Source organism: Trachemys scripta, chromosome 2, assembly GCF_013100865.1.
Source record: "Trachemys scripta elegans isolate TJP31775 chromosome 2, CAS_Tse_1.0, whole genome shotgun sequence".
Lineage (NCBI taxonomy): Eukaryota > Metazoa > Chordata > Testudines > Emydidae > Trachemys > Trachemys scripta.
Window position 1 is genome coordinate 40,028,584 of NC_048299.1, and position 21,669 is coordinate 40,050,252.

At 41.0% G+C, this 21,669-nt stretch overlaps 1 protein-coding gene across 1 annotated transcript in view; it reads left to right on the plus strand.

Annotated features, from left to right (window-relative positions):
- The window catches only part of ITGA8 (integrin subunit alpha 8), a 178,810-nt gene that overhangs the window by 66,325 nt on the left and 90,816 nt on the right, over nucleotides 1-21,669 (plus strand). Inside the window, exons 14-18 of the mRNA XM_034760366.1 lie at nucleotides 3,780-3,825; nucleotides 7,081-7,188; nucleotides 18,222-18,277; nucleotides 18,732-18,886; nucleotides 21,134-21,271. Of these exons, the coding sequence (XP_034616257.1) occupies nucleotides 3,780-3,825; nucleotides 7,081-7,188; nucleotides 18,222-18,277; nucleotides 18,732-18,886; nucleotides 21,134-21,271 (503 nt within the window). The remainder of the gene's footprint in view (nucleotides 1-3,779; nucleotides 3,826-7,080; nucleotides 7,189-18,221; nucleotides 18,278-18,731; nucleotides 18,887-21,133; nucleotides 21,272-21,669) is intronic.

Genomic DNA, 21,669 nt, shown 5'->3' on the forward strand with positions numbered 1-21,669 from the left:
CTTGCATCTGAAGAAGTGAGGTTCTTACCCACGAAAGCTTATGCTCCCATCCATTGAAGTGTGCTCTCCAGTGAAGCCACTGGAGTTCCAGCAATGTAAATCCAGTTTAAGGAGAATCAGCCCAAGAGTGTCTGGCAGGGATATGTTACTCAACAGAGAATCTGTAGATTGGTTTACACACTATGTGTGCACTGGTTTAACTAAATTAATTTAACGAATTTAAATTACAGTAAAATAACTTCCTAGAGTGTAAAAACAAGGAGTCCTTGTGGCACCTTAGAAACTAACAAATTTATTTGGGCATAAGCTTTCATGGGCTAGGACCCACTTCATCAGATGCATGGAGTGGAAAATACAGTAGCAGGTATATTTATACATAGTACATGAAAAGATGGGAGTTGCCTTACCAGGTGGGGGGTCAGTCTAACGAGACAATTCAAATTAACAGTAGAATACCAAGGGAGGAAAAATCACTTTTCTAGTGGTAATGAGGGTGGCCCATTTCAAACAGCTGACAAGAAGGTACGAGTAATAGTAGGTAGAAATTAGTATGGTAAAATTAGGTTTGTAATGACTCATCCACTCCCAGTCTTTATTCAGGCCTATTTTGGTGGTGTCCAGTTTGCAAATTAATTCCAGTTCTGCAGTTTCACGTTGGAGTCTGTTTTTGAAATTTTTTGGTTGAAGAATTGCCACTTTTAAGTCTGTTGTTGAGTGACTAGGGAGGTTCAAGTGTTCTCCTACTGGTTTTTGAATGTTGTAATTGCTTATGTCAGATTTGTGTCCATTTATTCTTTTGCATAGAGACTGTCCGGTTTGGCTAATGTACATGGCCGAGGGGCATTGCTGGCACAGGATGGCATATATCACATTGGTAGATGTGCAGGTGAACGAGCCCCTGATGGTGTGGCTGATGTGGTTTGGTCCTATAATGGTGTCCCTTGAATAGATATGCAGACAGAGTTGGCACCAGGGTTTGTTGCAGGGTTTGGTTCCTGGGTTAGTGTTTTTGTTGTGTGTTGTGTAGTTGCTGGTGAGTATTTTCTTCAGGTTGGGGGGCTGTCTGTAAGAGAGGACTGGCCTGTCTCTCACGGTCTGTGAGAGTAAGGGATCGTCCTTCAGGATAGGTTGTAGATCCTTGATGATGCGCTGGAGAGGTTTTAGTTGGGGGCTGTAGGTGACAGCTAGTGGCGTTCTGTTACTTTCTTTGCTGGGCCTATCTTGTAGTAGGTGACTTCTGGGTACCCTTCTGGCTCTGTCAATCTGTTTCTTAACTTCACCAGGTGGGTATTGTAGTTTTAAGAACACTTGATATAGATCCTGTAGGTGTTTGTCTCTGTCTGAGGGATTGGAGCAAATGTGGTTGTATCTTAGAGCTTGGCTGTAGACAATGGATCGTGTGATGTGGTCTGGGTGAAAGCTGGAGGCATGTAGGTAAGTATAGCGGTCAGTAGATTTCTGGTATAGGGTGGTGTTTATGTGACTATCGCTTATTAGCACTGTAGTGTCTAGGAAATGGATCTCTTGCGTGGACTGATCCAGGCTCAGGTTGATGGTGGGGTGGAAATTGTTGAAATCCTCATGGAATTCCTCAAGGGCATCCTTCCCATCGGTCCAGATCAGGGGTCGGCAACCTACGGCATGCGGGCCAAACACGGCACGCGAGCCGATTTTGAGTGGCACGCTGCCTGCCCGGTGAGAGGAGGAGGAGGAGGGGCGGAGGAGCTGGAAAGCACCACGCTGGGGGAAGAAGCGGGGGATGAGGGAAGCTTGACTGCGGCAGGACCAAGCTTCTGCCTCCTGCCTCCGCAGAGGAGAGTGGTGAGGGGGGCGGTCCCGGCCGCCCACCACTCTCCCCTGCGGGGGCAGGAGGCAGAAGCTTGGTCCTGTGGCAGCCAAGCTTCCCTCATCCCCCGCTTCTTCCCACAGCATGGTGCATTCCTGCCCCTCCTCCTCCCTCTCCCTCTCCCTGCCAGCAATGGCCCTTGCGAGGGGGAGGGGGAGTGGAGCAGAGCCAAGCGGCAGCGTGCTCGCTGCTCCATAGAGCAGGCAGAGAGAGGTAGGGACGGAGCCTGGGGGAAAGTAGGTGGAACAGGGCATATCCCTCCCAGCCCCCTGCCGTGAGCCGCTCAGGGCAGGGGGCTGGGAGCACCCCCACGAGCCGAGCACCCCAGCCTTCTGCCCTGACCTCCCCACAACACCCAGCCCTCTGCCCTGCACCCCCACACCCAGCCAGCCCTCTGCCCTGACCTCCCCCCAACACCCAGCCTTCTGCCCTGCACCCCGCAGCCCTCTGCCCTGACCTCCCCCCCACACCCAGCTTTCTGCCCTGCACCTCCACACACACCCCAGCCCTCTGCCCTGACCTCGAGTCCCCCCAACACCCAGCCTTCTGCCCTGTACCCCCACACACCCCTAGCCCTCTGCCCTTACCCCTGAACTCCCCCACACCTCCAGCCTTCTGCCCTGCACCCCCACACCTGCCAGCCTTCTGCTCTGCATCCCTGAATCCCCCCCACACCCCTGGCCTTCTGCCCTGAACCCCCCATTGCCCTCTATCCTGACCTCTGAAACCCCCCCACACACACACCCAGCCTTCTGCCCTGCACCCTCTGCCCTGACCCCTGAACCGCCCCCAGGTCTGGGGTCCTGGCTGCCAGCCCCTTTCCAGCCGGCGTCCCAGCCACAGGCCCCGCTCAGCCCGCTGCAGGCCTAGGTGAACAGAACCCCAGGCTGGAAGCTGGCTGAGCAGGCTGGCAGCGTAAGATCAGCATTTTAATTTAATTTTAAATGAAGCTTCTTAAACATTTTGAAAACCTTGTTTACTTTACATACAACAATATTTTAGTTATATAATATAGACTTATAGAGAGAGACCTTCTAAAAAATGTTAACAAGTATTACCGGCACGTGAAACCTTAAATTAAAGTGAATAAATGAAGACTCGGCACACCACTTCTGAAAGGTTGCCTACCCCTGGTCCAGATGATGAAGATGTCATCAATGTAGTGCAAGTAGAGTAGGGGCATTAGGGGACGAGAGCTGAGGAAGCGTTGTTCTAAGTTGGCCATAAAAATGTTGGCATACTGTGAGGCCATGTGGGTACCCATAGCAGTCTCACTGACTTGAAGGTATAAATTGTCCCCAAATCTGAAATAGTTGTGGGTGAGGACAAAGTCACGAAGTTCAGCCACCAGGTTCCTAGAGTGTGCCACTACTGGGTCTCTTAAAGGCACAGACCTCCTTTGCAAATTAAACGAATATATGGTTAGAATTTAAACTATAAAATTTACTCTCTCTATAGATAGATATAAAAGTATGGTAATACCTAAATTAACAAACATACAATTCAACTAATAAATCAGGATGGGATCAGAGGTCACCAGGAAAAAATGATTTAAACTACATTAATTTAAACTGATATGAGATTGTCCACACAAAAAGTTGCATCTGTTTGCCATTCATTCATGTGACAGACAGGTAATGGTTTGGAGTAAAATATGTGGATTTTTAAAGAAATAGTTGTTTCCCTTTCAAGACAAGATGGAGAGAGGTTGTGGCATGGATGACTGTGTTATATAGGCTGACAGTGAACTAATATGCTACCATGGCAAAAATGTGAAATGTTTTTCCTCACTATGTTCTTGTAGAATGACCTGGAAAGTATGAGTTAGCTCATTTGTTTTATGTTACTGTATTTTGAATACAAGTAAATTAGGCTGCAAAATTGTGCTGGAGGTTAGCTAGTAGTTCTTACTAAATTATTTTGTTTTTTCCAGATTTAATAGTAGGTGCATTTGGAGCTGGGAAAGTAGCTGTTTACAGGTATGTGGTAAATTTTATGGAAGTTTTGTTTTACAGCTCAAGCAGGAGATCCACAAGCACTGTACTGTATGTAAATAAATGATAAATTATAGTGTATTCTTAGCAGCAAATGCCATAGTGCTATAAGTCCCTCTTCTCACATTCTTACCATTCTCAGAAAAATTCTCCATTTTGGTTGAAAGTGCCTATCTCAGTCTCAGTCCACAAACAAGTGTTTTGATCAAATCCTTCTACCAACTTTAAGTTAGGCCAGGCGAGAAAAATGACACTGTTCCCATTTTAAAATTGTAACAATGCTTTTTTGAATGGAGCTGAGTCCCAAATAATTGAAAATGAAAGCTTTAAATGTTGTAGGTAAATAGTCCTTAATGAGGGAGAATTAAAAAAGCCATGTGACTGAAGAGTTACTTCCTACCATGGCCTAACGGCACCTACTAATAATTTTAGATTTTCATGTAGCCTTGTACGCTTAGTGACACTAGGGTGTGACCTACTTGACAAGCACAAGGACTGCTACTTTCAGACTGCTGGCAAGACCATTTCTATGAGGGAGAATGTATTGTTTTAATGAAACATAACAAAATAGCTTCCTCTTTATAAACTTGCCTAAAATTCAAAGTCAGGAGTAAAATCACAGTGGCTAATGAATTACAGATCCCATAATTTTAGTCTCCAATGTTTTTGCTGCCTACTATAGTTGTCTGCAAATCCAAGCTTTTATTTAAAATAAATTACAGCTCTCGGAAACTTAAGACAAAATCTGCTGCTGTTCTGTTAATTGAGCTGTACAGAAAACTGTGCCCATCCAAACACTGAGCCATCCTGAGCATAAATAGTGCAAACTGCCTGACTCCTTGTAGCCTTCTGTTTTTCCCAACCCTACACACCTGCAATGACAGGGCATGATCTTACCCTAAGGTTACAAATGTATGGACATGCAAAAGTTAAGAAATGAAAGGGTAACAAAAACTCATGTTGGTAGCATTATCTCAGTTTGCACATTACAGCAATATGTACAGTGGACTGCTGGTCCATTTCCCTGAACCTCATGGAGTCAGTGTATAAAGTATTACCATGCTGATCTGGTATTGTTTTGCAACCACTTTGTAGTGGAATAAATGACTGCACAAGATGCAGGGTAATGGAGAATCAGAATTAGTATTGTGACAAAGTTCCTCCTCTATCTTGGTGAGTCCTGCGCTTATTGGTGGATTTACTTGCCTCAGAGATTCACCACGTGGGTTGGGGAACAGCCCAGAGACCTTCCCCTCTGGAAGAACCCACAGTCCAGGTCAATTGGGAGGTTTGGGGGGAACCCAGGCCTGCCCTCTACTTCGGGTTCCAGCCCAGGGCCCTGTGGACTGCAGCTGTCTATAGTGCCTCCTGTAACAGCTGCATGACAGCTACAACTCCCTGGGCTACTTCCCCATGGCCTCCTCCAAACACCTTCCTTATTCTCACCACAGGACCTTCCTCCTGGTGTCTGATAACGCTTGTGCTCCTCAGTCCTCCAGCAGCACACCCTCTCACTATCAGCTCCTTGCGCCTCTTGCTCCCAGCTCCTCACACTCACACCACAAATTGAAGTGAGCTCCTTTTAAAACCCAGGTGCCCTGATTAGCCTGCCTTAATTGATTCTAGCAGCTTCTTTTTAATTGGCTCCAGGTGTCCTAATTAGCCTGCCTGCCTTAACTGGTTCTAGCAGGTTCCTGATTACGCTAGTGCAGCCCCTGCTCTGGTCACTCAGGGAACAGAAAACTACTCATCCAGTATATTTGTCCTCTACCAGACTCCTGTATCCCACTGGTCTGGGTCTGTCACAGTATGTATAGATCTACATTTCATTTTGCAATCCAAAAGGGGATTTGTGCCATTTGGCAAGTTAATATTATGAGCACCTTATCTTTTTTTCATTTCCTGACTTTTGTGTTTTAATGTGAAATTGGTATTGTTGGGCAAACATAGCTATTTGCATTTCATAATACAAACTGAAGTTTGTTTGAGAAATTGTTTTCGCTGCTGTACAAAAATGCAAGAAATCTTTTCATTTTTGAGGCCCCAACTGATGTTACAATGAAAAATTAACACTACAACACCAATTGTAGATTAAAACTTCAAGGGTTCTGATTTATTTTTATCAGACTCCTGTAAGTTAATGTCTAATAAAATCATACTCTGTGCACATGTAATTTAGAACTTTCTCTGTTTCCAACCCTGTTATAAACTACTCTAAATTACCGGGTAGCTAATTAATCACCAGCCATTACTCACAGATACACCCTGTACATTTGTCGTCACAGCAGTCATATATATCCATCTTCAGCTGCTTCTTCTGTTAACGTTATTCCTGGCTTCCAAAGTCAAATGGCTCAAGATCTGTCAGTTAGGTTGCAGCCTATGGCTGATTTAAGATATTTCCTAAGAACTTCTGTTTTAGCCAAATCACATCCCCTTTTCAGAGAGAATCACACACCATTACAGAGACAGCAAATCTGAAGATGTCCTTTTTTTGAATCATGGCAGAAAGATGATAGGGTTGTAAAACAACTACTAAAAGGCTGCTGTCAGCTGTACAAATGTGTAGCCTAGTCCAGGTTTCAGAGCCTTCAGGGCAGAATTTGACCCTGTGTGAGCATTTTGACATAGCTGGAGGGGGGACAGTGCTTGCTAAATGGATCTCGTTGTACATATCTGTCCTTTGCACAGTTATGCATCTGTGTCTATGTCTACTGCAAATTCAAGTTCCTGTTTGTTGTATCCACCAGGCAAAGTATTAACAAACTTCAACAGAACTTTATTTACAGTGGAAGTCTCTTTTACAAGCTGTAGCTGCACACTCTGTAACTCTCCCAGCTTCCTCAACTCCTCCCCCCTCCTTCCTGTTTCCTGTCCTTTCAGACTCCCATCAGCCAGTGCTCCCAGTTCTAATAATCACATGCAGCATCTAAACACCACACTGTTTTAGTGATTTGTCCTGGTAGCTTGTAATTTTTGTTAAGAATTATCAAAATGACCAAATCTGTGGAAAAAGAGAGGTTATGCTTTCTGCCAAACAGAATCTTCATTTCTTCAGGAAAGTGAACAGCAACAACGAAACTCCCATCCACCTGAGGGGCCATATTTACAGCTGCCTTTAAGATAATTGTATTATTAAAAGGTTAAATGTTCCCTCTGCAGTCATGGACCTCCCTTAATTTGCATAGCGACTTATTCCTGCTGCATGTATTGACCTTTGTTTCTCTCCCTGACATGTAGAGCAAGGCCTGTTGTGACAGTGGATGCTCAGCTCATGCTGCACCCAATGACTGTAAATCCAGACAATAAAACCTGTCAGCTTCCTGGCTCTATGATTATGGTGGCCTGGTAAGTCAGCGATAAGCCAAGAAATCTTTCTCTTCTTGCTCCAGACATCTTTCTAGTGTTTGTGCAGGTGCTCAGATGCTGCAGTAATGAGCGCGGTATTAGAACCCAGCCAACATAGAGTAGAATCAAATTATTTTCCTTGCTTCATAAACATTTGAAATGTAGTAGCCAAGAGCCCAATCCTGTGAGGTGCTGAGCACCATCATATCCCATGGCAGTTGAGGATGCTCAGCATCTCACAGGATCATGCTCTAAATTCAAATGCAGTGTCTGAGAGGGTGGAACATAGACCAGGTTGGATGCAAAAGATCCTATTACAAAAGTGAATCCATTTCCCTGTTTGGTAAGGACGCAGTTGTCTATTGCGGATGTATAAGATATTACATTGATGCTACATCCCTGGTACTCTATTGACTTAATGTGCTGCCATTTTGGTTCACCTCATATTTTGTATGAGGAAGGAGAATGCTCATCCACCTGAGGAAGGGACGGAATGCCTTGTTTTGCACTCCTATAACGAGTGCCATAGGAAGTTGTATCCAGCTCTTCTTGGCCAGTTGAAGTCTTGCTTTCATGCAGTCTTTCAAGGTAGCATAGTGTAGGAAATGAAACAGAAGAAAGAGAGGAAGCTCGCAAAAAAGGCTTATTTATTCAACCCAAACAGTGAATATTTAAAGACTGGCATTATTCCATGTTAGCATTTTAGAAACATTCGCCATCAATGTGGGAGATGTATTCTTCCTTCATTGTTCACATGTGTCATGTTCTTCATTTATTCATTATAAGGTGAATAATACCCCAAACACAAAGAAACACAGCACACTTTTGTTATAAACATTGAGCTATAGAATATATATTCTTTTAAAAAAATAGATTTTTTGAAAAGGTTCACCATTTATTAATATATGTTTCTTCATTGTCTTAAGAGCAGTAAGATAAAGTAACCTCCTACCAGCAGATGGAGACAGACAACTAGAGCTGGCTGGAAATTTTCTGCCAGAACATTCTTCTGTCAGAAATTCCTGATTTGTTTAAAGTAAAAAATTTTTGAAGAAATGCTGCCTTTCATAAAAATTCATTTAGAAAGAAAATTGGCTAAAAGACATTTCAAAAAGTGTTGACCTTTTCGGAATGTAACATTTCAATTTGCCATTTTGAAATTATATATAATAACAAAATTGGAATAATACATTTCAACTAGCCAAAATTAGTTATTTATGTATTTATTCATTTTTGAATTTCTGTCTGTGAGAAATTTCTAAGTTTTTTGTTTTCATTCTGGAACAGAAGAAATTTTGAAACCGTGAAACTCCCCCAAAATAAAAATCTGGTTCCTGCACAGCTCTTCAGGAAACATTAAAATATTTCTGTCATGGGTCACATTCCAAATGCAATATATTATTGGGAGAAGAGAATGTACTATGTGGATAAAGTTATTCCTTTAATACTTATTCTTTGTACTGGAATAATCTGAAAGGTGTTTTTGGTTTATATCTACAAGAGTTTTACACATAATTCAAGTGTCTTAGTAGAAGGATGATTACATTTCTGGCTATTATATTATAATCTACAGTTCCCTAAAGGTTCAGCTCCTACTATACAAAGTAAATTAATTCAGTCTCCCAAAATGATTGAAGAGCAGATGTTGATTTTCCATGCTGTAATTTTTCTCTCTCGTTGATATAACCTTGTATTGTACATATGAAAACAATTAGTAGAGAAACTCCAACAGGCAAATAATTCCTCCATCCCATGGGATAGATTTCTGTATCTCTTAGCCAGCTGTGCAACTTGTGTGAAATGCCTGTTGACTGACGTTTCAAAATTAGAAGAATGAAAGGAAACCATCCTACCAGAAAAGTTTCAGGAAGTCTAAGAAGATTTGGATTACTGTATGCTTTCCAGTATTAGGAAAATATTGTTTTAGCCATCATCTAAGATTATAAAACTAAAGCATAGGGCAAAATGCCATAAACACATACAATTTATTTTTTTACTCTCTGCAAAATTCTTTGGGCTTTATCCTGATCTTTTAGACTTATGCATGTACAATTTTACTAGCATGGTATCTGTGTTCCTTAGTTAGAAGAGCATCTACTAAAGCTGAGGAAAACATTCCTAACAAAATTCTCTTCATTCAAAAATTGAGTTAAGAAAATCATCACAAATTTGCCACAACTTTCTGAAATTCAAAACTGTTCAGCCAATGTCCCATGGAAGCATTTCACTATCTAGATGTTTGTAAAAAAACCAAAAAGCCAGTTCCTATAATTAAAAAAAAAAAAAAAACACTTTTGAATTTTTGAAAGGCTGTTGGAATAGTAGTCCCCAAACTATATAGTACATTGAACACAAGACTGGGAGCCAGGGAGACTTGTGTTCTGTTCTTACCTCTGCCTCTTCTATTGCACTTATCACCATAGGCACAGGAACTAGGAGTGTGGGGGGTGCTGCAGCATTCCTGGGCTCTGCTACCACCCCACATGTGTGGGGTCCCGGCTGCCGTCCCGTGCCTGGGGCTTTGCTCCCGGCCTCAGCTCTGGGGGGGTAAGGTGGACAGGGGAAAGGAGGCTGGCTTTTAGCACCCCCACTATTAAAAATGTTCCAGTGTTACTGCTTAGCACAATGATATCTGAGCACCAATTGGCCTGACTGCTGTTTTACACTTTAATCACACTTTACAAATGGTGTTTAGTTTGGCCTCACAACGTTTGTATGAAGTAGGCAAATAGTACTATTCCCATTTTAGCGATGAGGGAACTGAAGTTCAGAGAAGTTAACTGACTTGCCTAAGGCTTTACAGCAAAAACGTATCAAAATCAGGGTGAGAACTCATGGCCTAAATTTGTAACTTTTTATTTGAATATCTCCATTTCTGGGGGACTAATCTGAGGCCTTCTGGAGAGTCTAATTTTCAGAAGTGTTGACTATCCACTCTCTGTAAATCTATCAAACTATGGTAATCCCTCACACAAGCATTTTACCGTTTCTAAGCCTCCACTTCCCACTCTGTAAAATGGGGTGATGTTCTTTGCCAAAGAAAAAATTGCAACATTGTAATTCAAATTTATCATCTAATCCACTGTTGAAATGGTTTGTTGAAAATTTTCAGTAAACCAGGTTTTCAGTAAATGAAAAATGTCTATAAAACTTTTAATAAAAAATAAATAAATAATAGTGACAATTTTTGGAGGAAAAAAAACAGAGTGGGTCAGTTTTGAACCTTGCAAAATGGAAAAAACTCTGACATTTTTCAGGGGAATTGTTTTGGGGGAGAGGGAGTTAATAATCTTTGATCATTTCTAGTGCTAAGTACTTGCTACTCCCAACAGTTCAAATGATATGATCAGTATCCCAGAAAATATGGATTTAGGCATTTGAAAACTTTGGTTGGAGTGACTTGAATACAGATTTCTGTGGATTAGGCATGGGGTAATGATTTTTACCATGGCAACCTGAAAGTATAAACACTGGAGCTTCTAAAGGCAACTTAAAATGACGAATTTGAGGAGTTACATTTTTCACACAGAAATAGCTGACTGTCATGTGTTTGAGTGAATGGTTCACCAAAATAGAGGGGTATCTGCCTCTGCTGCTCAGCTGTAGATGTTTGTGGAGTAGCTGGCAAGGATTCATAAGTGAACAGAATAGTAGTCGATAGTATCAAATCTTTAACCACCTTTCCCTTTGTGTTGAATGAATTATCAATAATAGTAAATAAGTAGTATTAGGAACTGACAATCATTTCTGTTTATCATATTGATATGTCCCCAATCAAATTCTTTATGCATTACATATCTCCACATCGACAAACCAAAATCAAATTTTTCTATTACAAACTTCAGTTCAGGAGAGATGGATGAAAATTGGAATTTCCCTTCCAGGGAAAAGTCTGATATCTTGAGAAAAAAAAAATGTTCCAGATTGGGGGGAAAAAAACACAATTTCAAAAATGTCCATAAAACAAAAATTCTAAAAAAGTTCAAGTCAGGACCACTGAGTCATTTTGTTCTGACTTTTATATGATCTATGCCCTCATAATCATGATCTAGTCCATGCATTTTACTTCAGCTAAGATACTAAGAATACAACAGTTTAGAATGATACTGAAATGCTAATTAAAGGTTAGGAACATTTTGTAGATTAATCAAAGACCCTATTCTGTTGTCAAGTATCAGAGGGGTAGCCGTGTTAGTCTGAATCTGTAAAAAGCAACAGAGGGTCCTGTGGCACCTTTAAGACTAACAGAAGTATTGGGAGCATAAGCTTTCACGGGTAAGAACCTCACTTCTTCAGATGCAACCCTCTGTTGCTAGTCTGTTGTCGTAAACACAGCAAATTATAATGCATTTCATATGATAGATCAGTTGCTCAGCTCTTAAGTAAAAGCCAAGGCTCATTCTTCCCTTCCATAGAAAACAGAGCTAAGAGGGAAACATTTATATGAAAGACTTGAACTTTTGCTGTTCTGCCAATACACTGCATCCTCCCCTCTGAGAGGCAAGGCTGGCAAGACAATGGTGTAGGCACAGGTTGAGTCCTCCAACACCCATATTGAGCAGAGGAAATGTAGTTTAATCAAAATCAACATGTTTGGTGGGAACTTTATTGTTTTATTTAAATAATTTTGATTCATTTTGTTTTGCCTTTAGAGTCTTACAATATTAAATGTAATATATTACAACAAATGTAATATATTACAATATATGTAATATATACATATATTTAAGTGAATATTTAATAGACTATAAGTCCACATGAATCTAAATGAAAGTTAAAACATTTTAATACTATCACAATAGAACAAGAAAGTCAAACTATTTCTTTTGACCTTTTCCCAAGGAAAATTTTGTCAAAATTGACACATTCCTACAAAACATGTCTATTTCAATGAAATTCCATCTCTCAGCAGAAAACTATTCTGTCAAAAAAATTTCTACAGTCCAGCCTTTCCACACTGTGGAATGTGTAACCTACATCACACCTTGCTTTTGACAAACCAAGCTTTGAGTCTCCAGGCTCTATAAGGTGGTGATTTGTGACGTTATACATCTCTCCTCTGGGATGGATAACTGCTAGGCATTAATTGAGTCACAAGGCAAAACCAATGTATTTTAAATAAATATTTACAGATATTCACAAAGTCAAATATTCAGCTGGCACAAAAGACATACAAAGATTCACTAGCTTCACTAGCTATATATACAAAGATTCACTAGCTTTTGTTTGCGCCTAAATTCAAGGCAGAAAACTTATAATAAGATAATTAAAGAGATGCAATTGCATGTATCATATCTCGCGATCACTTTTTAAATTTCTGTAATATTTAGTTGTGTTAGAATTAAAATACACTGGTGTGGGTTTTTTACATCAGATTGAAGGATATAGATTTATTTCAAGCAAACTGTTCTGTTGTCTTAAGGTTTGGAGGAAAAACCTTGTTGTCTGTTCAATCATGGGCTTCATTTTATAGCCGCCAGTGTAGCTCTCCTGGTGGTAGCAATGATAGACACTATAGGGCAGACAAGACTCTGGTGTTCTTACCTCCATGTCATCCAAGACTGATTATACAGACAAGGCCATACAGCCAAAGAACAAAGATGCCATTTCCCAGTTGTTTCCTATCTACAGCAGTTCTCTTCCTTTAATTGTTCAAAATTGTCCTGCTTGTTGAGTAATCACCATACCAACTTGCGTTTGTAAGAAGTTTGAAAGTTGAACTTGTTCTATTTTTCCACAGAGCTATAAATCAACTTTCCAGATTTCAGAAACCCTTTTGACTCCAGTCTTGCTTAATTGCTCTAACTCTCTTGGCCTTACTTATTATAAAATCTATTATTTTTAGCTTTTCCCACTTCTTACAAGCATAGAGTGCCTCATAGTACAAACAAGCCCATTTAAACATCACAAGATCTCCCTTAAACTTGACGCTACTTTCAAAATAGTTAACTTAACGCTAATCTCATGATGTTTATGACTAAACTGTGTGGTCTCTTTAGATATTCCCAGTGTCGAATTTTGTGCAATTTATGATTTCACAGTTGTGTCTGTGCTGTGCACCAGGATGGCACAAGAGACACAAGTTGGATCATCCTGTTTCTAAAGCACAGCTCACTAGCACTTGAGCTAAAGGAGCTCACATTAGCTGTGCTAGCATTTCAAGGGCCTATGATGTGCAGTTCCAATTCCATCCAGAAGTGGGCAGCAGTACATATGCACAGTACCCAGTCTTCACACTAGCATGCAAAGTAAATACTAATGTAGTTTAAATTAATGATCCAAAATATCACTTGGATTTGACAAGATACTAAAAGACAAATCCCCCGCTGGTGTAAAACCTCATAGCGCCATTGAAATCAATGGAACTGTGAGGATTCCCATCAGCAGAGGATCTGATCCTAAGAGATGAGTTTTTCATTCTCTTGATTTTTACACTGTATAATTAAATATAGTAAATTCCACTTAGAGTTTGTATTCTCAAGCTCTGCTGTGTCACCCATACCCTGTATACATACTGCTAAGTGCCCCTTTCAGAAGGGTAGAGCGCCATTTTCATGTATAGCCATAGTCATGTCTCTGCTCACAGAGTGTGAAGGTGAGCACATGGACCCCAACTGCAGTTGTAGGGGAGGGACGGATGGGGTGTGCATAAGGCAAAGGCAGTTATGCTGCTATATCCCTGGCTGTGTAACCACTAGATCTGGTCAAACATTTTCCTCCAAGTTTCATTGATTATAAATGACTTTTGGGAGCAAAATGATAATTTTCTTGAAAAATGATCATCATTTGAAATTTTCTGTTTTTTTCAACAAAATTATTCTAAATGAAAATTTTCACTTGGGAGAAATAGAGAGACCAGGGGGGAAGAGAAAACAAAGCTGACAAAATTCTCATTTAGAATCGTTTGAATTTGGTTTGTTTCATCAGAAACAGCTGCAAAAAATTTCAAACGAAACAGAAATTTTTCATTTTGTTTCAAAATTTTAATGGACAATAACTCGTGTTTTCAACCAACCCTAGTAGCCACATCTTTTGCCTACTGCATCAGTGTGTGGGGGGCAGGGTACAATCCATCTGACCGAGGGAGCAGGACCAAGGTGGAAGAGTTTGGGGGACAGACTCTAAACGGGGCATAGTCTCTTCTCAGAGAGGCAGTACTTTACCCTATAAAACGTATGAAGACTATTGCTGCTTAGGGTTGCCAGGCATCCGGTTTTCAACCAGAATGTCCGGTCAAAAAGGGACCATGACAGCTCCAATCAGCACCGCTGACCGAGCTGTTAAAAGTCCAGTTGGTGTCACAGTGGGGCTAAGGCAGGCTCTTTGACTGCCCTGGATCCACGCAGCTCCCGGAAACAGCCAGCATGTCCATGGGGTCCCTAAGTGCAGGGGAGATTAGGGAAGCTCCACGGGCTGTCCCCGCCCCAAGCACTGGCTCCGCCGCTCCCATTGGCCAGGAACAGCAGCCAATGGGAGCTGCGGGGGTGGTGTCTGCGGGCGTGGGTAGTGCACAGAGCCATCTGGCTGCCCTGGTGCCTAGGAAATGGACATGCCTAGGAGCTGGACATGCCGGCCGCTTCCGGGAGCCGCAGAGAACCAGGACAGTCAGAGAGCCTGCCTTAGCCCCGCTATGCTGCCGACCGGAAGCTGCCTGAGATAAGTGCCACCGGGCTGGAGCCAGAACCTGCACCCCATCCCCCTGCCCCAGGTCAAACCCTCTACTGGACCCTAATTTCCTCCCAGAGCCTGCACCCCCTACTGCACCCCAACCCCCAACCCAGCCCTGAGTCCCATCCTGCACCCTAATTCTCTCCCAGAGCCCACACCCCAACTCCTTAGCCCTGAGTCCCCTCCTGGAACCTGCACCCTCTCCCGCACCCCAACCTCCTCCCCCAGCCCTGAGCCCCCACCCACACCCCAACCCCCTGCCCCAGCCCTGAGTCCACTCCCACATTCCAAACCCCTTGACCCCAGCCTGGAGCCCCCTCTTGCACCCAAACCTCTCATCCAGAGCCCACACCCCCAGCCAGAGCCCTCACCCCTCCTGTACCCCAACCCCCTGCCCCAGCCCAGTGAAAGTGAGTGAGGGTAGGGGACAGCAAGTAACAGAGGGAGGGGGATGGAGTGGGTAGGAGCCGGGCCTCAGAGAAGGGGCGGGGCAAGGGTGTTTGGTTTTGTGCAGTTAGAAAGTTGGCAACCCTACTGCTGCTCTAAAGAGAGTATCATCCTCTCCACATGTTTCAAAGACCAGGCATCTGGGGCAGGAACCCATGGGCAGTGAGGCAATGGTGCTGGTTATGTTGTCTCAGCTGTGGGGAGCCCAGAAGTGGGGGGGATCTTTGCATTCAGTTAGAGACTCCTGGGGCCTCTTGAATATGCTGTAGATCTCTGCTCAGAAGGGGTGCTGGAGGACCCAAACACTGCCTACTCCATAGTCTTACTGGCCCTATCTCTCAGAGGGGAGGATGCAGTGGACTGACAGATCTGCAAAAGCTCTTCCATGTAAACATTCACCTCTTGGTCCTATTCTTCCTGGAAGGGAAGGATGAGCCTTGATTTTTATATAAGGGCCAACTAACTGATCTCAGTCATATGAAGTGCATGAAGATCTGCTGCGTTTATGAAAGTAAAGTAGGATCTTGGACTAAACCACAATGTTCCTAACCTATCTTTAACATATCATTGTAATTCTCAACTGTTCAAAATACATTAAAATTGTATTGTTTCAATAATTACTTTTTAATTCAAACTACAAACAGCATAATGTATTTTAAAGTCATTTTATGTAAGCCCTGCTTTAAATATACTTACTATACAAATTTCCTAATCTTAAAGGGACACCTTAATCTTAAATTTCACTTAATCTGAGTGACATGCATCACTTTGCAAAGATCCCCTCCACATCAGCCATGTTGCGCTGTCCCTGGGTCAGCCAAGGAAGGGGATTTTGACTTGTGAAGGGGTTTCCCTTCTGCTGCAGGGCAAGAGTACACTGTGATGGATTTATACCCAGCACGCTGTCTGACACAGTAGCTTAGCTACACCACCAGGGGCATTGAGAGGGCAGAGTCAAGATTCTGCCTACTCCCTACAGCTCCCACCCACCTGAATGGGGAGGGGATACCCACTCCACAAAGTCTGATTCCTCTTACCTGTTGTGCAGATAGCTGCCACAGGGGTATAAGAGGGCACTTTGTACCTCTTTACATTCCTGCACGGCTGCCCTAGCTGTGCCACAATTTGGCCTATAAAGGCTGATGACTAAATTCTTTGCATATCAGTTCAACAAAGTATATGTTGTCCATTTAATGCCCACTCTACGCTGTCCCATATATTTAGAAATGGTCAATTATTCATCTCTAATTGGTAATTCTAGGAGAAATGTAAATAGGCCCAAATTTGCAGTTTTTCAGGGGAATTGGAATCAACACTTCTAATAGTCTCTGGAGCCTATGGTGAAGTCTTGCTTAATGGTATGAAGGAAATTGTTTGCCCTGAAGGAAGATGTTGAGTAAGGTCATGTGAGTTATATGAATCCCAGATGTGGCACATTTTTATTATACTTGTCAGAGGAAGCTGATACACAGTTACAATATGATTAGAGGTTATTTTAGAGGTAACATTACTAGTTTTGAGCTGACTACATGACTATGTTGGTACATACCATAACATTAGTGTAGTATTTAAAAGCAATGACCAGTTCAGAAATGTTTGGATTTTATCTAACTTGTGTCATTTTCTGACGTGAAATGTGCCAATTTTATAGTTCCAATGCTGACCGGACTCTGTGTAGACTGATTGTAATAGTCTCTAAGAATCATAGTAACTAGGGAGATTTTCAAGTTTTAATATCCCACCCTGCAACCCTTATTCAAATGAGTATTCCCATGACTAACTATGGGACTACGTGTGGGAGTATGGTTTTGCAGAATTGGGACTTTAGTATGTAGTGTCAAGTACTAGACATCAAGAGCATGTTACTAAAGATGGGTTTCCAGTGGTGTCTATTAGCAGGAAGTCAAGCCTTTCTAATAGCATTAACCTTGTTATAATGGTTTAAAAGATCATCAGTGGTTATTTGTGAAAGCTTTTGAATGTAATTTCATTAAACATTTATATTTTGTATTGTGTAATAAAACATCTCTTTGTAAAATGAAACCTTTCCACAACCAGTAATAAATTTTATGGTTTCACCTTTACATATGTTGATTAGATAAAAATAATGGATTTATTAAGGAAAATACATGCCCTAGAATTTGCTAAAATAAAGTGCTGTCAGTCTCTATAGTTAGAGAAGGTCTTCTCTCTTAATTTTTCAGTATTAGTCAGGATCAGTGACATGACATGTAGAGAAAAGAAAGTGGGCAATTTTAAATATATAATTTAGGTGGCTATGTGCTGAAGTTTGTGCAGTATAATTATCTTTAATGACATGGATGTTGCTGGCCGTTATGTTGAGAACAGCGTTTGCCATGGGATTTGAAAAACGCACACCAGAAATAAAGCTATTAGCATACAGCTTCAATGCATTTATGTAATAAATAACAAACACTGAAAAATTAATTTCTCTGACCTTTTACTTTTAGGGCTTGATCTTATAGGCAACTCCAGCAAAGTTTTAAATTGAAATGGAAAACTCTCTGGCCTGATCTCTAATTCCTTGTGCACTAAAAAAGTTCTGTTTAAGTATTTCCATGAATTCCTGGCCCGCTGAAGTACATTGGCGTTTTAGTCATTGATTTCGGTGGAATCAGGATTTCATCCTTTGGGGTTTGGGGTGTGCAAGGAATACAGGATTGTGAGCTGGGTACATGCACAGATAGTTTTTTTAATTCCATCATAAGAAACTAAAAAAGGACTGTGTGTAGCTGCTTGATACAGAGCTAGTGAGACAGATTGCTGAATTGGTTCAGGACAGTGAACTCTCTGTAACAACTTTTGAGAAGGGGGAAAGGCGGACTGAGAAATAGTGGAATCAGTGACTCAGTACAAAGCTCTATCTGTTAATTATTTTTCTTTGTTGCTTTTTACAGTTTTACTGTAAGAGTCTGTGTGGCTTTTGAAGGTCAAAGTATTTCAGATAAGATAGGTAAGAAAGTTTTATATATCTATGAATTTATTTATGGCTCATTGATTTGAATTGGATATTTTGACTGCATTCAAAGAATACAGCATTGGGTCCTTTATAAATTAAGAAAATACTGCCTGTTTTTGTTTTGTTTATTTAAACTGAGCAAGGTTTACCAATTGCCAAAATAAAAGCAAGAACTTGACTATTTTGTAATGCTTTTAAAAGAAAGAATCTTAGGAAATAGAAATTGTGTATACTGCATGTTGACTGTGAAAATAAATTTACAAAGATTAATTCAAATTATACATATTCTGTACTTTGGATCAATGTCTAGTGTGCTGTAATCTAGCAACCCATTTTGAAATGTAGACTTTGATTTTTACTGGAAAGAGTTTGTTATTGACATTAGCTATAATTTTGTTCACCATTTTTTCTTTCCATGTTAAATGTTTAATTTACTTACATTCTCTAGCACTACAAGCTGAATTGCAATTAGATTCATTGAAACAGAAAGGAGCTGTTAAAAGGACCCTCTTCTTTGATTACCATCAATCGCATCATTTCTTCCCCATTGTGATAGAAAGACAGAAACAGCTCCATTGCCGGGACTTTGTTGTTTATCTCCGAGTAAGTTGTTAAACATATTCTTGGCTGTCATCTCACAGTTTTAGTATTATGGGAGGAATAAAATATAAGAACGTAAGAACATAAGAATGGCCATACCAGGTCAGACCAAAGGTCCATCTAGTCCAGTATCCTGTCTACCAACAGTGGCCAATGCCAGGTGCCCCAGAGGGAGTGGACCTAACACGCAATGATCAAGTGATCTCTCTCCTGCCATCCATCTCCATCCTCTGACAAACAGAGGCTAGGGACACCATTCCTTACCCATCCTGGCTAATAGCCATTAATGGACTTAACCACCATGAATTTATCCAGTTCTCTTTTAAACACTGTTATAGTTCGTTCTCTCTCTCTCTCTCTCTCTCTCTCTCTCTCAAAATGCCAGTCATGTTATTAATCTCAGAAATACAAATGATCAAAAAGTAAAGAGCACTTATCATGAACATTCTATAATCATAAAATTAAATGTGAGAAAGACCTATTAGGTCACCTTGTCCATTCCTTAGTCAATGAGATACACCTCTACCCCAATATAACGCTGTCCTCAGGAGCCAAAAAATCTTACCGCATTATGGGTGAAACCGCGTTATATCGAACTTGCTTTGATCCGCCGGAGCGTGCAGTCCACCCCCCCCCCCGAGAGCTGCTTTACCGCGTTATATCTGAATTCGTGTTATATCGGGTCGCGTTATATTGGGGTAGAGGTATAGTTTCATACAAATCTTTTGTACAGTTGAGTTCAAGGAATGGGGCTTCCTGTGGGAGAGTAGTCCTCAGCCACGTATGTTTTAATGTCAGGAAGTTTTCCCTGCAATTCTGCCTAAGTTTTCCCCTATCCTAAAGCATGCATATACTGTGTAAATCACTTATTCTATCTAGGGTAAGATAACTGCATTAAAATATTAAATTTAATGATCATTCACTTTTCAATATCTATTTCAAAGGGACTCCATCAAGCAGTTTAGGGCTAATATTTAGGTTTTGTCAAATAAATATAATTAGATCTTGTAATTTTAATAGAAATATTTTCAGGAAGCAACAAACAAAGTTATTTGGATGTAAACAGTGGCACAGCACACACTGATGATGTTCTAGTGCATGAGAACAAAACACTGAAACTCATTAGAAAATAACTATAAAGTAGAAAGACTTGGGTAAATCAGTTAAGCTCTTGGTGTCCCAGTTTCTTCAGCTATGAAACTAGGATAATAATGGTTACCCACCTTTATAAACCACTTTGAGATCTATGAAGGAAAAGTGGGACATAAGTGAAAAGTAATAATGATAATAGTGACTTATCCTCTCTTCATTCAGTGAACCCCTCTTTTTCTTATTTGACAGATCTGGAGTCCTAAATAGCTAATATTAAGCATCTATCTACTTAATCCACTTCCTCTGTGAAGGAAAAAGAGGTGAGGGTTATCAGTTGAGAGAGAGACCACATCCATTTTATTCAGAATCCTTGGAAGACCCATAGCAGCCTCATGGGCATATTTCCACCAAATCCCAGTAGCTAAGAAATATATGGAGCCCTCTGGAGTATTGCTTTAAACCTTTGTTCAACATAGCTGTCTAGTCTGAAGAGATAGTTTAGTAGAGCTGTCATTTAGTCTTTGTCTTCTCCTCAGACAACCTCCAGGATGACTACTGCTCCCCAGTCTCCAAGAGTGGGGCTTTGTGGAGGTATATTTATGAAGGAGAAAAGATTAGTGTTGCTCACCTGTAGTTGGAACTGCTTAATACACTGTCTGGGTAGGCATTAAGGCCACCCTGGAAGGGCAGAGGAAGGTGAGGTGGGGACAAGAAGGGCTTTAGCAGTATATAAGGGACTGCATAGGCAATAAAGATGGTGGACTTTTACCAAGGCTGATGTGTATAAATCCTTGGTTATGGAACAAACCAACAATATTGCCTCCACAGATCCACACGTGCCCTCCCTCCATTCCTGCCAGGTGGTCAAGAACTGATGGGAGTTTTAGATACGGCCTCATTCTAGGCTACTGCTTTGAAAAAGTTCTGAGTCTACGCAGCTCAGCAAGCTACTTCCAGAGTGTGGGTCTGTGGAGGCAATGTGTTCTGAGAACACCGGTTACAGGTGAGTAACCTCACTTTCCTAACTATACCACATAATCAAAAAATGTCTTCAAAGACGCTCTTCAAAGAATCATTGTTTTATTCTTTCAATAGAGACAAAACCCTGAATTCGTGTGAATTAAAGTGTTGTTTTTATTATGTGATTACCTTTCACAGGACGAAACAGAATTTCGAGATAAATTATCTCCAATCAGTGTTAGTTTGAATTACAGCTTGGATGAATCCATTTTTGTAGATGACCTAGCTGTGAAACCAATACTGAACTATTATCAAGAAAGCACTGTTAGGGAGCAGGTATGGACCTTGCATGCAATATGTTCTATACATAAACATATTATCTGTTGCATCTTTCTTAATATAGTGTATCGTTGTGTTCACAGAAGTTATGCAACAAGGGTTTAATTAATTCAGAATATGTATTTCATGGGAATAGATTACTATGCATCTTAACTCTTCCAGAACTACTGTTTTGATTGCATTGTAGAACATGTAAGCCCCAAGTTATAGTGGGGAAAAATTTTAAAGATTCATACATTCATATCTTAAAAACCATTACATACATAGTCACTGAGATTACTCATGAGGGTAAAGACTTGCAGAAATAACCCCTTCATTTGTGGCATTGCTGGTAATAATCAAAACAAGGAAGTGAATTGATTTTTTTCAAGGAAAAACTCTAATACCACCGGTAC